The sequence below is a fragment of the Aotus nancymaae genome, unplaced genomic scaffold (genome assembly GCF_030222135.1).
Source record: "Aotus nancymaae isolate 86718 unplaced genomic scaffold, 86718_ANA_hifiasm-v0.15.2.pri h1tg000076l, whole genome shotgun sequence".
Taxonomy (NCBI): Eukaryota; Metazoa; Chordata; class Mammalia; order Primates; family Aotidae; genus Aotus; species Aotus nancymaae.
Window position 1 is genome coordinate 24,739,991 of NW_026988491.1, and position 14,890 is coordinate 24,754,880.

At 49.1% G+C, this 14,890-nt stretch overlaps 1 protein-coding gene across 3 annotated transcripts; it reads left to right on the top strand.

Annotated features, from left to right (window-relative positions):
• The first annotated feature begins 524 nt into the window (after window positions 1–524).
• LOC135271284 (ATP-binding cassette sub-family C member 6-like) lies at window positions 525–13,650 on the top strand. Of its 3 annotated transcripts, none has more exons than XM_064368283.1 (5): window positions 525–2,651; window positions 6,089–6,220; window positions 12,164–12,367; window positions 12,929–13,064; window positions 13,558–13,644. In XM_064368283.1, the coding sequence occupies exons 1-4, from the start codon at window positions 2,632–2,634 to the stop codon at window positions 13,029–13,031; spliced, it is 459 nt and encodes a 152-aa protein (XP_064224353.1). In that variant the 5' UTR covers window positions 525–2,631; the 3' UTR covers window positions 13,032–13,064; window positions 13,558–13,644. The 3 variants fall into 3 exon arrangements, with proteins under 3 accessions (XP_064224353.1, XP_064224352.1, XP_064224351.1); XM_064368282.1 differs by having other exon boundaries at window positions 12,929–13,058; window positions 13,558–13,643; XM_064368281.1 differs by having other exon boundaries at window positions 526–2,651; window positions 12,929–13,650.
• Window positions 13,651–14,890: the final 1,240 nt, after the last annotated feature.

Below are 14,890 nucleotides of genomic sequence, written 5' to 3' on the forward strand. Positions count from 1 at the left end.
GGAAGCAGGAAAACCCCAGCTACTACAAATACACAAAAATTAACCAGGCATGGTGATGTGCACCTGTAGTCCCAACTACCCAGGCGGCTGAGGCAGAAGAATTGCTTGAACCCAGGAGACAGAGGTTGCAGTGAGCCAAGATCATGCCACTGACTGCTCTCCAGCCTGGGTGACAGAGTGCGACTCCATCCCCCCCACCACAAAAAAGAAAAGAACATTAGGACCCCTAGGAATGCCAGGGCTCTGCCTTTCAAATCCTCTTGCCCTGGTCCCCAGTGTGGACACTGACCCCGCCATTAGGAACCTTTTCTCTTCTCTGAGAACCCTCCTCTGCCTCCATGCCTTACCTTCTGCTCTCTCTCCCACAGGGCTTCCAGAGTGACCCGGTCCACCACCTGTCCACCTATCTGTGCTTGTCTCTAGTGGTGGCACAGTTTGTGCTGTCCTGCTTGGCAGATCAACCCCCCTTCTTCCGTAAAGAGCCCCAGCAGTCTGTAAGTCACCAAGTTCCAACCTCATTCCTCTTCCACGTTGAGGTCTCAGTCTCCCCCATGTGACCAAAAGTCTTTAATTTTTTATTCATTTCGACATTCAGCAAAATGTGAACTGCATTTCTAGTTGGTGCCATGGTTGGCAGACATTTTGTGTTCAGGGCAAGAGAAAATATTTTAGACTCTGTGAGCCATACAGTGATCTCTGTGGAAACTCCTCAACTCTGCCACTGAACACAAAAGCAGAATCTGTCAACAAATTGCATGGCTGTGTTGCAATAAAACTTTATTTGCAGCAACAGGCAGTGGGCCAGATTTGGTCATAGTTTGCTGACCCCCTCTATGCCCCAGCAAGGGCTTAAGGATCTATGGTGAAAAAGCAGATAGAGTTCCTGTTCTCCTGTAGCTAGTGGTCAAGTAGGGGAACTAGACATTACTCACGTAATTAAACAAATATGTTGAAAATTGGCTGGGCGCAGTGGCTCATGCCTGTAATCCCAACACTTTGGGAGGCCAAAGCACGTTGGTCACCTGAGGTCAAGAGTTCAAGACCAGCCTGGCCAACATGGTAAAACCTTGTCTCTACTAAAATTATAAAAGTTAGCCAGGCATGGTGGCGCACGCCTGTAATCCCAGCTACTTGGAAGGCTAGGGCAGGAGAATCACTTGAACCCTGGAGGTGGAGGTTGCAGTGAACTGAGATTGTGCCACTGCACTCCAGCCTGGGTGGCAAAGAGCAAAACTCCATCTCTAAAAAAAAGAAGGAGAAGAAGAAAGAAAATTACCCCTGGGATAAGTGCTCTGTAGGAGAAGTTCATGAGAGTTTTACAACAGGTAACACTGAAGCAATCCGTGAAATCAAGAAATAATTATTTTGAGGAAAAGACTGATCTGACATCATATAAACAGATGTTCAGATGGACTGGGTACAGTGGAGCATGCCTCTAATCTCAACGCTTTGGGAGGCCGAGGAAGGAGGCTTGCTTGAGCCCAGTTGTTCTAGATCAGACTAGGCAATGTAGTGAGACCCCATCTCTACAGAACGTTTTTTTAAAAATAACCAAGTGTGGTGGTGCACGCCTCTAGTCCCACTACAGAGTAGCTGTGTGGAGGCTGAGGCAGGAGGATTGCTTGAGTCCCAGAGGTAAAGGCTGCAGTGAGCTATGATCACACCACTGCACTCCAGCCTGGGTAATAGAGCGAGACCCTATCTCAAAAAAAAAAAAATTTGCTCAAATGCTTAAGAAATATAGTTAAAACTATCATGGGAATCTTTCTTCACCTACCAGAATGTCAACAAAATTTAACAATTGATAAGCTGTGATGGCAAAGACACGGTGAAATGGGCACCGTCATGCCTTACTGGTAAAGAGTACAGGCTGGTGTAATCTCCCTGGAGCGCCTGACAAAATCACAGCACAGGTCTCTCTCCACAGCATTCGCTGAGGGATATTGTCAAGAACCTCATTGTCTTCATTATGCAGGGTCCCTGCTTTGAGAAGCAAAGCAAGGTTTTGGTTTCAGTGTAATCATAGTTGTTCTTCTGAGCCACAGTTACTTCTTAACTTGGGGACATTGTCAGTCCTGTGGCCCAATCCCTTTTTGCCCTGCCTGCTGGGAAGCACCAAGCTCATTGGTGTGCACCTCTGGAAAGGAGATGGGGCACCCCGACGTGTACTTTCAGTATCAAATACACGGTCAGGGCCGGGTCAGTGGCTCACGCCTGTAATCCCAGCACTTTGGGAGTCCGAGGTGGGCAGATGACGTGAGATCAGGAGTTTGAGACTAGCCTGGCCAACATGGTGAAACCCTGTCTCTACTAAAAATACAAAAAAATTAGCCAGGTGTGGTGGTGCACACTTGTAATCCCAGCTCTTTGGAAGGCTGACAGGAGAATCACTTGAACCTGGGAGGCGGAGGTAGAAATGAGCCAAGATCACACCACTGTACTCCAGCCTGGGTGACAGAGCAAAATTCTGTTTCAAAAAAAAAAAAAAAAAATACACAGTCAGTTCATCCTGTCTTCCTGCCCTTCCCACACACTCACCACGGGATGTGAGACCAAGGCTTCCCCCTTCTCCACTTTTGTCTGTTGCGGAATCCCTGTCCAGAGGCAGGGGCATCCTTCCCCTCCAAAGCCATGTTCTGGTGGGTTTCTGGGTAAGTAAAGTCACAGGGAAGGGTTGGGGGGTGCCTCACCCACCTGCATTTGCTGCAGATTTCCACCCACGGCTCTTCCCCTGTAGGGCTCCCCCCATGCTCACAAAGGCCAGCCAGGCTTTCTCCATCCCAGCCTCGGCGCTTTCTTCTTTTCTTCTTTGTGTTCAGTGTCTACTGTCTACATCCTGTTCCCACTCAGTCACTGGAGTGAGATCTGGATTCAAATCCTGCCTCTGCCTCTCAGCAGGCCATGTCACAAGCCCTGGAGTCTCAGTATTCCCCTCTGTAAAATGGGGATGACTCAACCTTCATGAGTCGGAAAGTGCTTAGTGCTGGCACACAGCAGGTGCTTAATAGTAATAGAATTGTCTCCACTACTTGGCTTCAGTCATTCCACCAGCATTTAATAAGCATCAGGGGCAAGGAGATAAAGGAGCAAGTGTCTACTTCCTGGAGGGTTCCAGGCAGATGGAGGAACCAGCTGCCTCTCCATGGCCAGCTCAGCAGGTACTTGAGGATGTGCTCCCTCCTGACCATGCTGCATCCAGACCTCAGAAGCACAAGACATGTGGAGTTCAATCCTGGCCCTACCACTTCTAGCTGTGTAGCTTTGGGCAAGTTACTTAACCTCTCTGTGCCTTAGTCTCCCCATTCCTTCAAAATGGGATTAATAATAGCACCTACCTCATAGAGTTGTGAAGATTAAATAGGATAAATTCTGTAAAGCACTTAGAACAGGGCCTGGAACAGGCGCAGTGGCTCATGCCCATAATCCCAGCACTTTGGGAGGCCAAGATGGGAGGATCATGAGGTCAAGAGATCAAGATCATGCTGGTCAACATGGTGAAACCCCATCTCTACTAACAATACAAAAATTAGCTGGGCATGGTGGTGGGGACCTACAGTCCAAGCTACTTGGGAGGCCAAGGCAGGAGAATCACTTGAACCCAGGAGTCAGTGGTTGTAGTGAGCCAAGATCATGCCACTGCACTCCAGCCTGGTGACAGTGCGAGACTGTGTCAAAAAATAAATAAATAAATAAAGGGCCTGGGACATAATGAGTGTAAGTGATTATTTTTAAATATTTATTTATTTATCTTGAGACGGAGTTTCATTCCTATTGCCCAGGCTGGAGTGCAATAATGCAATCTCGGCTCACTGCAACCTCCACCTCCCAGGTTCAAGCAATTCTCCTATTCTGCCTCAGCCTCCCAAGTACCTGGGATTACAGGCATACACCACCATGGCTGGCTAGTTTGGTATTTTTAGTAGAGACAGGGTTTCTCCATATTGGTCAGGCTGGTCTTGAACTCCTGACCTCAGGTGATCCATCACTTTGGCCTTCCAAAGTGCTGGGATTACAGCATGAGCCACCACCCCTGGCCTATTCTTCTTCTTCTTCTTTTTTTTTTTTTTTTGAGACACAGTTTCACTCTTGTGGCCCAGGCTGCAGTACAATGGCATAACCTCCCAAAGTGCTGGGATTATAGGCATGAACCACTGCACCCGGCCTAGTGGTTATTAAATAAATGAAAAATATCAGGCTTTGGATGTGTGGAATTGGTAGAAACATTTTCTAAACAGCCCTACTGGGGTGTCCAGCCCCTGCTTCCCAAACTTAAGCATTTATGGACCACTCTTCATGCTTTTTTGTCCTACTGGTGTAAAAATTAAATTGAATCACTTTTTTAACTCTAATAAACTGTTTCTAAAAAGAAACTTTCTGTAACTGCCAAAATAGGAAAAATCTGTAGTATCACTTACCATATAGGAGAATTCCAAAAATAATTCCAGGGAAAATCAAGCCATGTTAATAATTTCTATGTCAGAACAGTTGCTTCCCCAAGTTGGCTCTGCATTAGAAAAGGGAATTTGGTGGCCGGGCACAGTGGCTCATGCCTATAATCCCAGCACCTTGGGAGGCTGAGGTGGGTGGATCACCTGAGGTCAGGAGTTCGAGACCAGCCTAGCCAACATGGTGAAACTCCATCTCTACTAAAAATATAAAAATTAGCATGGTATGGTGGTGGGTGCCTGCAATCTCAGCCACTCAGGAGGCTGAGGCAGGGGAATCACTTGAACCTGGGAGGCAGATGCTGCAATGAGCCGAGATCACACCAATGCACTCCAGCCTGGGCGACAAAGTGAGACTCTATCTCAAAAAATTTAAAGAAAAGTAGAAAAGGGAACTTGGTGAGGCTTAGAGAAGAGTCAGAGACCAGAACCAGGCAAGACATTCTGGCTGGTGTCATCAGAAAGATTAAAGAGACCTGAGACCAGGTGCGGTGGCTCACACCCATAATCCCAGCACTTTGGAAGGCCAATGCAGACGGATCCCTTGAGGTCAGGACTTCAAGATCAGGCTAACCAACATGGCAAAATCCCTTCTCTACTATAAACACAAAAATTAGCTGGGTGTGGTGGCATACACCTATAGTCCCAGCACTTTGGGAGGCTGAGATGGAAGGATTGCTTGAGGCCAGTAGGTTGAGATCAGCCTGGCCAACATGGTGATACACGATCTGTACTAAAAACACAAAAATTAGCCAGGCATGATGGTAGGTGCCTGTAATTTCAACTACTCAGGAGGCTGAGGCATGGGAATCGCTTAAACCAGGGAGGTGGAGGTTGCAGTGAGCCCAGATTGCAACACTGCCCTCCAGCCTGGACAACAGAGCAAGACTCTGTCTCAAAAATAACAATAATAGTAAAATAAAGCTGAGGAAGGAATTCAGGTTTCTTCTACAATGGTAGTTTTGGATGCTGGACTTATGACTCCCAGGGAAATGTCTGTTTCCCTTGCCAAGGGACGTCCCTTGCTTTAGTCACTTAATCTCTCTGTACTTCTATTTCCTTCCCCATTTGTAAAACACATCTGTAATAATATACATTTATGCAATTATAAACTATCAATTTACAGGCTGGGTGTGGTGGCTCATGTTTGTAATCCCAGCACTTTGGGAGGCTGAGATGGGTGGATCACCTGAGGCCAGGAGTTCAAGACCAGCCTGGCCAACATGGTGAACCCCGTCTCTACAAAAAATACAAAAGTTAGCCAGGTGTGGTGGTGGGTGCCTGTAATTCCATCTACTCAGGAGGCTGAAGTGGGAGAATCGTTTGAACCCAGGAGGTGGAGGTTGCAGTGAGCCAAGATCACGCCACTGCACTCCAGCCCAAGCAACAGAGCAATACTCCATCTCAGAAATGAAACAAAACAAAAAACCACCCTATGCGCTCACATAAGAATTAATGAATGGGACCATCTCTGTGCACTGAGAAATTAGGTAGGGTTAGTGAATTGCTTTCATTTTACCCAAGGGCCAGTAGAGGTACAGAGAGATAAAGTGACTACTCAGGGTCACACAGCTGCTGGCCTGGCCAGGATCCTGCAGGGGTGAATGGCAGGAGGAGCTTGCCCTGATGCCCCTCTTTTGCAGGCTGGTCTGGAGAGGCTACAGGAAGCCACTGAGACCAAAAGATCTCTGGTCACTTGGGCTTGAAAACTCCTCAGAAGAACTTGTTTCCCGGCTCGAAAAGGAGTGGATAAAGATCCGCAGTGCAAGCCAGAGGTAAGTGTGTGGAGATCAAGAACTCACCTGATGCTCCGTCAGAAAATCTCATCCTTTGACCTCCAGTTTAGCCCCTGACACTACTCTCAGCTGCACTGCCAACCCACCCCAGCCCCCGAATCTTGCCTTCCAGCTGATCCCACTAAGTAGTAACTCATCAGGCTCAAGATATGGTTCCTGCCAGAATGCCTCGCAGGTTCCTACAAATGGGAAACTCACAGCAGAAGACAGGCAGGAAACAGGAGAGGTATTTTAAGACCTGGGTGGATGGTTGGGAGGTGACACATATCAGGCAGGCAGCTGCTCACTTACTATATAACCTGAACATTCCTTTCCTGGGTCTCAGTTTTTTCATCTGTTCAATGGGGATGTCATCAGCCCCAGCTCATCGCTTATGAGGATGAAAAAAAGTTGATTTTTGGAAAAGAGTTTGCAAATTTCTTGAAAATAGGAAGTACTCAAGCATTGTTAGTCATCCAGAGGGTGTGAAGATCTTTGGAGTTATCCAGTGTGTCCACTCCTATCCTCAGTGGCTTCTCTGGAAACTTCTCTGCAGCCCTTAGAGCCTGGGGAGCCTCATTTGAGAAGCTCTGGTCTAGAGAAATTAGGCTGAAACATAAGATTAGATAAAATTGGGTTACATGCTGCCCGGCCATCGAATAGTGATGACCTGGACACGTTGCTTAACCTCACAGGATCTTGGTGTTTCAGGAGACAGAACAAAAGTAAGTTCGCTCTATGGGAAGAGGACCAAGGTTACCCTGCATGCTCTGGGATTTTGTGGTAGTTGCTGCAGATGGCTGAACCCCACGCATTAGGAGAGAGAGAGGAGAGAGACTGATACTATAGGCTCACATAGCTAAGAGGATCTAGCCTCAGGTACTGCTGGATCAGGGGACTCACTTGATGTCAGGGTTTTCTCGCTTCGTCTCCCAGCCCAGCTGTTGTCTATGTGTTGGTCTCTCCATAGGCCTGTCCCTTCCCATGCAAGTTCAGCAAACCTCAGCAGAATGAGAGAGCATCTCCCCTAACGGCCATATAGAGGATCCCAAGGAAGGCCTCTAATTGACCTGGCTCAAGTCATGTGCCCGTCAGGAGCCAATCCCATGCTCAGGGACCTGGTTCCATGACTGGTGGTCCCTTCAGAGCCACAGAAGAGGGTAGGAGCTGTTCCCACAAAGGAAGGGCGTGTGTTTTTCCAAACAGAATAAGTAGCGTGAGTGAAAACATCAGTTCCCTCTCACCCCAGGCGTAGCTTGCTGGACCCCCCTCCACTTTTGTTGTGGTTGCTGTTTGTTTGTTTTCTTTTTGAGACAGAGTCTCGCTCTGTCACCCAGGCTGGAGTGCAGTGGTGTGATCTCAGCTCACTGCAACCTCCACCTCCTGGGTTCAAGTGATTCTCCTGCTTCGGCCTTCTGTGTGGCTGGTACCACAGGCGTGCACCACCATGCCCAGCTAATTTTTGTATTTTTTTAGTAGAGACAGGGTTTTGCCATGTTGGCCAGGCTGATCTTGAACTCCTGACCTCAGGTGATCTGCCTGCCTCGGCCTCTCAAAGTTCTGGGATTACAGGCATGAGCCACTGTGCCTGACTCACCCTCTACTTTTAAATGACTTTACAAAAGTGGCAGAATTCAGTCCACAGGGACTCTGGAATGAGCCTCTGCCAGCTCCTGCCAACTCCTGGCATCCACAGCCAACATGAAAGTCTAGGTCACCCGACACTAGAACTAAAAGGTAGAAACATTCTCCAGAGCAACAATTGACAGAAAGAAAGGGGAACGACGGGGTTATGCAAAGACCAGGCTCCATCAGCTTCTGAGCCAACTGACTGCGCACAGAGAGAACTTTGGTTTTCTGTCTGAAATATTTTGCAACCACTGGGGGAAGGGAGAGGACGTCCTCCTGAGAGGTCACGCAACAGCCACCTGCTGGTCAGGTCAGCTTCACAAGGTATGTTTGGCACACGTGGGGCTTTGTGGTCGTTTATGTTGTTTTGTTTTTTAATAAGTTGTTAATATTTAAAAATTTGGAGAGATCACATACAAATCTGGTAATCAAGGCTGGGTGCAGTGGCTTATGCCTGAAATCTGAGCACTTTGGGAGGCCGAGGCGGGCAAATCACACGAGGTCAGGAGTTCGAGACCAGGCTGGCCAACATGGTAAAACTCCGTCTCTACTAAAAATACAAAAATTAGCTGGGTGTGGTGGTGAGTGCTTGTAATCCCAGCTACTGGAAAGGCTGAGGCAGGAGAATTGCTTGAACCCGGGAGGTGGAGGTTGCAGTGAGCTGAGATCAGGCCACTGCACTCCAGCCTGGCCGACAGAGTGAGACTGTGTCTCAAAAAATAAATATAATACAAATACAAATAAATAAAAATAAAAATCTGGAATTCTGGTCTCTCTTAAAGTAGATCTGGAAACACTAGGCCACATCTTCACAAGGCAGCAGGAGATGGGATTCGGGTAGAGTCTGCAGCGTTGAACAAGGTGTGCAGACTTCAATTTGCCGCAGTCCGTCCCCACCTCTGTCTCGCTTTCCCTTTCTTTCCTTCTTTTCCTCCTGCCTTCATTCCTTCTTTCTTCCTTTCTTTCCCCCTTCCCTTCCTCCCTTCTTTCCTTCCTGCCTTCTCTTTCTTTTCTTTTTCCTTCCTTCCTTCCTTCCCTCTGTTTCTGTCACCCAGGCTGGAGTGCAGTGGCACCATCTTGCCTCATTGCAAGCTCCGCCTCCTGGGTTCAAATGATTCTCCTGCCTCAGCCTCCCAAGTAGCTGGGACGACAAGCGCCTGCCACCAGGTTCAGCTAATTTTTCTATTCTTTATTAGAGGCGGGGTTTCTCCATGTTGCTCAGGCTATCAGGCTGCTCTCGAACTCCTGACCTCAGGTGATCTGCCTGCCTTGGCCTCCCAAAGTGCTAGGATCACAGGTGTGAGCCACCATGCCCGGCCTCCACCACTCCCTTTTGTATCCCCCAACTCACACCTTGCCCATGTCACTCATGCATACCTCCTGCCTTGTCCCACGGTCATTTGTGAGTCTTGCACTAAATGGCCTTCAGTCCAGAGACCAGACATCAGAGAGCAATCTGGACCTCTTCCTTGATGGGAGGTGAGACCTCCAGAAGAGGAAAACACCTGCTATGGAGGCTGCAGGCTGAACACGCTGACTCTCCAGGCAAACAGCTAGAACAGAACTGAGCAAAACCTCCAGCCAGAAAGAAAACTTCCCAGTCAGCTCTTCCCTGACCCCATTTTACAGGTGGAAACACTAAGGATCAGAGGAGAAGACAGAGCAGGCATTGGAACCATAGTCTCCTGGCTCCAAAGCCAAGTTCTGTCCACCCAGCCAAGCTCCTTCCTTCTGTAAATGTTTATAACAGTATGTGCTGGGCACTCTTGTTAGGCCTTTTTAAACATATCACTCAGTCTGTTTTTCCCATTCATTTGACAAGTGTTTATTGAGCTCCTACTGTGTGCAGGAGCTGGACTTGACACTAGGGACATCTTGGTAGAAAACTCAGGCAAAGTCTACCCACCTGGGGTTCTAACAAGACAAAGAGAGGGTTGGCGCCATGGGCAAGGCTGTGAAGGTAATGAATGAAGTGGTGGGGTCAGACAGGAAGGGTGGTCAGGGGTGCTCTCTGCATGGAAGGGGCATCTTCTTGGCTTTGAGACCCAAATGCCAAAATACCTGTGGGCAGCAGGCCACGCCCACTCAGTAACAGAGCTGAGCCACAACCCTCCATAGATGCCAAACCAAACACCAGATCAGGCCAGCAATGAGGGACAAAGACCTTGGCCTGGAAAGGTCTGGTCACCTGAGCACACCAGAGGATTTTTCTTATGCTTCTTTTTTTTATTATGGTGGGGTTGGGGGTCCTTAGTGCACAAAAAAAAACACTCTAGGAACCATAAGTCAAGACCTAGCTCCAATCTTGCTCTGCCCTTGCTGTGTGATCTTGGGCCACTGTCACCACCTCTCAGAACCTCAGCTTCCTTCCTCTTCTGTAAAATGGAGAGCCTAATATAGTATCCACATGGGAAGGGGCTCCAGCGAAGTCAGTGAGCTCCTTTGTGTAAAGAGCTGATCCCTGCAAGTGGCCTCAGGTCACAGATCTGTAATGGGGCTTACACCCATAATCCCAGCACTTTGGGAGGCTGAGGCAGGTGGATCACCTGAGGTCAGGAGTTTAACACCAACCTAGCCAACATAGTGAAATCTCGTCTCTACTAAAAATACAAAAATTAGCTGGACATGGTGGTGTGCACCTATAATCCCAGCTACTCTGAGAGGCTGAGGCAGAAGAATCACTGGAACCCGGGAGGCGGAGGTTGCAGTGAGCTGAGATCATGCCACTGCACTCCAGCCTGGGTGACAGCAGACAGAAGCTCAGGCTGCTTCCAACTCCTAAGATCCCCAGTCTGGGTGACAAGAGTGAAACTCTATCTCAAAACAAAAAAAAAACATTACTGATAACCTTATAGATTGTCAGAGCCTCAAGGGACTCATGGGGGGATGACACCCATCCTCTCACACAGAGAGAGAGGAGCAGTCCACCTGCCCAAGACCAGCAACCAGCTAGCAGCAGCTGCATCGCCCCAGCCTCTCCCTTACGGCCCATGGCTTCTGACCTGCCCCTGATAGGCCCTTTCTCCTTCCCTATCTCCTCCTCTCCACCCCTCACTTTAGCTGTTCTCTTTGGCCCCTGGTTATGACCAAAGGCTGGGGATCTTAGGAGTTTGAGGCGGCCTGAGCTTCTGTCTGTGCTTTCACCCAGAGCCAGAGCACGAGGCCCCATGCACATCAGCTGTGATTCTCCACCGGTTCAAAACTACCTAAGGGCTGGCTGGTTGTGTGTGTGTTGGGGGCGGGGGGGTGCTGTTCTTCCTCCAGGTTGACAACACAATAGATTGAAAAGTACATGGGAGGCCAGGCACAGTGGCTCATGCCTGTAATCCCAGAACTCTGGAAGGCTGAGGCAAGCAGATCACCTGAGGTCAGGATTTCAAAACCAGCCTGGCCAACATGGTGAAACCTCATCTCCTAAACATACAAAAATTAGCTGGGCATGGTGGCCTTTGCCTGTAATTCCAGCTACTCGGGAGGCTGAGGTGGGAGAATCACTTGAAACCAGGAGGCAGAGGTTGCAGTGAGCCAAGATCACACCACTGCACTCCCACCTGGGCAACAGAGCGAGACTTCTCAAAAAAAAGAAAAGAAAAGAAGAAAAGAAAAGTGCATGGGCCATGGAGGCAGAGAGCTGGAATCAAATCCCAGTTCTTTTTTTTTTTTTTTTTTTTGAGACGGAGTTTCGCTCTTGTTACCCAGGCTGGAGGGCAATGGCGCGATCTCGGCTCACCGCAACCTCCGCCTCCTGGGTTCAGGCAATTCTCCTGCCTCAGCCTCCTGAGTAGCTGGGATTACAGGCACGCGCCACCATGCCCAGCTAATTTTTTGTATTAGTAGAGACGGGGTTTCACCATGTTGACCAGGATGGTCTCGATGTCTTGACCTTGTGATCCACCCGCCTCAGCCTCCCAAAGTGCTGAAATCCCAGTTCTTTTACTTCTCAGCTGTGTGCCCTTGGATAAGTTCGCATTTCTGAGCCTCAGTTTTCTCATCTATGAAATGGGAACAACACCTGGCTTGCCGGGGGTCTTAGGATGACTGAGTGCCTGGCATGTAGTAGATGGTCAACCTGTGTGCTTTCCCGTGGCCGTCTAAGAGGCCTCAGGGCTGCCTTCCTGCCCTGCCCCCACAACTCCTGTGACTGCCTCTTAAGTGGGTACTCAGGGTGATAAGGAGGAACAGGTGAGGGAGCCAGGCTGGATCCACACCCACCCACGTGCATCATTGGGAAAACAAGCCTTTAATGCCTGGTCCTGACACAGGTGCCTGAGAGTATAAAATGAGACTCAGAGCCAATCTCTTCCCTTCCTCAAGGCACCCCAAGGCAACAGTGTTTGAAAGGAAAGGAGGCAGTGGCATGGAGGCTCCAGAGACTGAGCCCTTCCTACGGCAAGAAGGGAGCCAGTGGGGCCCACTGCTGAGGGCCATCTGGCAGGTGTTCCATTCTACCTTCCTCCTGGGGACCCTCAACCTCGTCATCAGTGATGTCTTCAGGTTCACTGTCCCCAAGCTGCTCAGGTGAGTCCAGACTTCAGGTGCCCTGCTAAGGCTGGTGGTCTCTTAATGGCATCCTTCCAGAGCCAAGGGGCTTCAGCTCTCCTGCCTCTGCCTATAGATCTGGTGCTTGGGACACTGGAGGGTGGGTGAGAAGGATTCTGAGGAAGGGAAATGGTTAATGAGAAAGTGACTGTCCCCCAGAAGGGCAAATAAGCAAGTTCTTACCTGACTGTATCAATTAGCTTTTCCTGTAAAATGCCCCAAAAGCGAGTGGCTTAAAATTGCAAGCATTCATTTATTTAGTTCATGGTAATGTGGGTCAGTAACATGGGCTGGGCTCGGCTGGGCTCGGCTTGGCAGTTTTGCTTTCCTTGGCTGGCTTTTGTAATGTGCCTGCAGTTGTGTATCTGAAGCTGGGGTGGTAGTCTCTGTTCCATGTGGGTTCCCATCCTCCAAAAAGCTAGCTCAGACTTGTTCATGTGGCTGCTTGGGAGGGTTCTAAGAAACAGGCCAAAAGCCACATTTTCTCTTGAGGCTCAGAGCCAGCATAGCTTTACCTCTACTCTACTCTGTTGGTCAAAGGTGGTTTTGTGGCCAGCCCAGATTCAAGCGGTGTGTGCTCAGCTGCCATAACAGAGCATCACAAACTGAGCAGCTTGAACAACAGAAGTGTATATTCTCCTGATTCTGGAGGCTGGAAGTTCCAGATCAGGTATCTGTAAGTTGGTTCCCTCTGAGGCCTCTGCCCTTGGTGTGCAGTTGGCCACCTCCTCCCTGTGTCCTCATACGGTCTTCCCTCTGCGTGAGACCTGGCGTCTCCCTGTGTCTACATTTTCTCCTCTTACCAGGACTCCAGATTGGATGAGGGCACAGCCTAATGACCTCATTTTAACTTTATTGCCTCTTTAAAGGCCCTATTTCCAAATACTGTCACATTCAGAGGTACTGGGGGTTGGGGCTTCAACATACAAATTTTGTGAGGACAAAATGTAGCCCATAACAAGTGGGGACAAAAAAAACTCCACCTCTTGATCTTGAGGAGCTACGGTCAGATTGAAAAGAAGCATGGATAGTGGGGGAAAATATCCGAGACAATGATTGTGAAAAAGCCACGCCGACTAATCCTCCACACCTGGCCTGGTTTGAGCAAAGGCAACACACATGGGCGCCTCCTCTCACCAGCTGTACCTTCTCCCTCCTTCCCCTGCAAGCCTTTTCCTGGAGTTTATTGGTGATCCCAAGCCTCCAGCCTGGAAGGGCTACCTCCTTGCGGTGCTGATGTTCCTCTCGGCCTGCCTGCAAACGCTGTTTGAGCAGCAGCACATGTTCCAGCTAAAGGTGCTGCAGATGAGGCTGCGGTCGGCCATCACTGGGCTTGTGTACAGAAAGGTGAGCCCCGGGGGACAAGTGCAGGCCTACCCGGCCAGGAAAAGCAACATCACTGAGCTGGTTGGTAGGAACGCCATCAGCAGCTGAGAATGCATTCAGTCCTCGCTTATTAAAGTCACTCACAATACATTCTCACTTCCTTTGTTATTTCTATTTATTTATATGTATTCATTTCTTTGAGACAGAGTCTCGCTCTCTTGCCCAGGCTGGAGTGCAGTGGTGCAATCTCGGCTCACTGCAACCTCTGCCTCCCGGGTTCATGCGATTCTCCTGCCTCAGCCTCCTGAGTAGCTGGGACTACAGTCACACTTCACCATGCCCAGCTAATTTTTGTATTTTTAGTAGAGACAAGGTTTTGCCATGTGGCCAGGCTGGTCTGGAACTCCTGGCTTCAAGTGATCTGCCTCACCTCCTTAATCATTTCTGTAAGGTCTTGTGAGATCTGCTCCTGGGACTCCTCTGGCCTCATGAGCTCTCACACATGCCTCCTTCCATGCTCACTCTCCTCCCGCCACACAGGCCTCCTTTCTGTTCCTCAAACACTCTGGGAACCCACCCACCTCGGGGTCTTTGCATTTGTTTTCACTGTCTAGACACCATGTCCACTCCTCCTAGCCTAATTTTAATGTTTGAGCCTAATTTTAACTTAGTCTTTCCCTCTTGAGGATAAAGGGTTATACTTCTGATAAGGTGGCCAGTCAGCTGTGTTCCCAGACAATACTGCTTGTGGTGGAAATGACCCCTAGGCTGGGTGCAGTGGCTCAAGCCTGTAATCTCAGCACTTTGGGAGGCTGACATTACAGGCATGAGCCACTGCACCCGGCCTAGGGGTCATTTTCACATGGGAGGATCACTTGAGGTCAGGAGTTTAAGACCAGCCTGGCCAACATGATGAAACCCCATCTCTACTAAAACTACAAAAATTAGCCAAGCATGGTGGCAGGTGCCTGTAATCTCAGCTACTCAGGAAGCTGAGGCAGGAGAACCACTCGAACCCAGGAGGGAGAGGTTGCAGTGAGCTAAGATTGTACCACTGCACTTCAGCCTTGGTGACAAAGTGAGACCCCATCTCAAAAAAAAAAAAAAAAAGATTCCAAATCGCATGCGGGCTGGAAGTTGTGTCCGTTGACTGCATACCTGATTGGAGGCCATAGC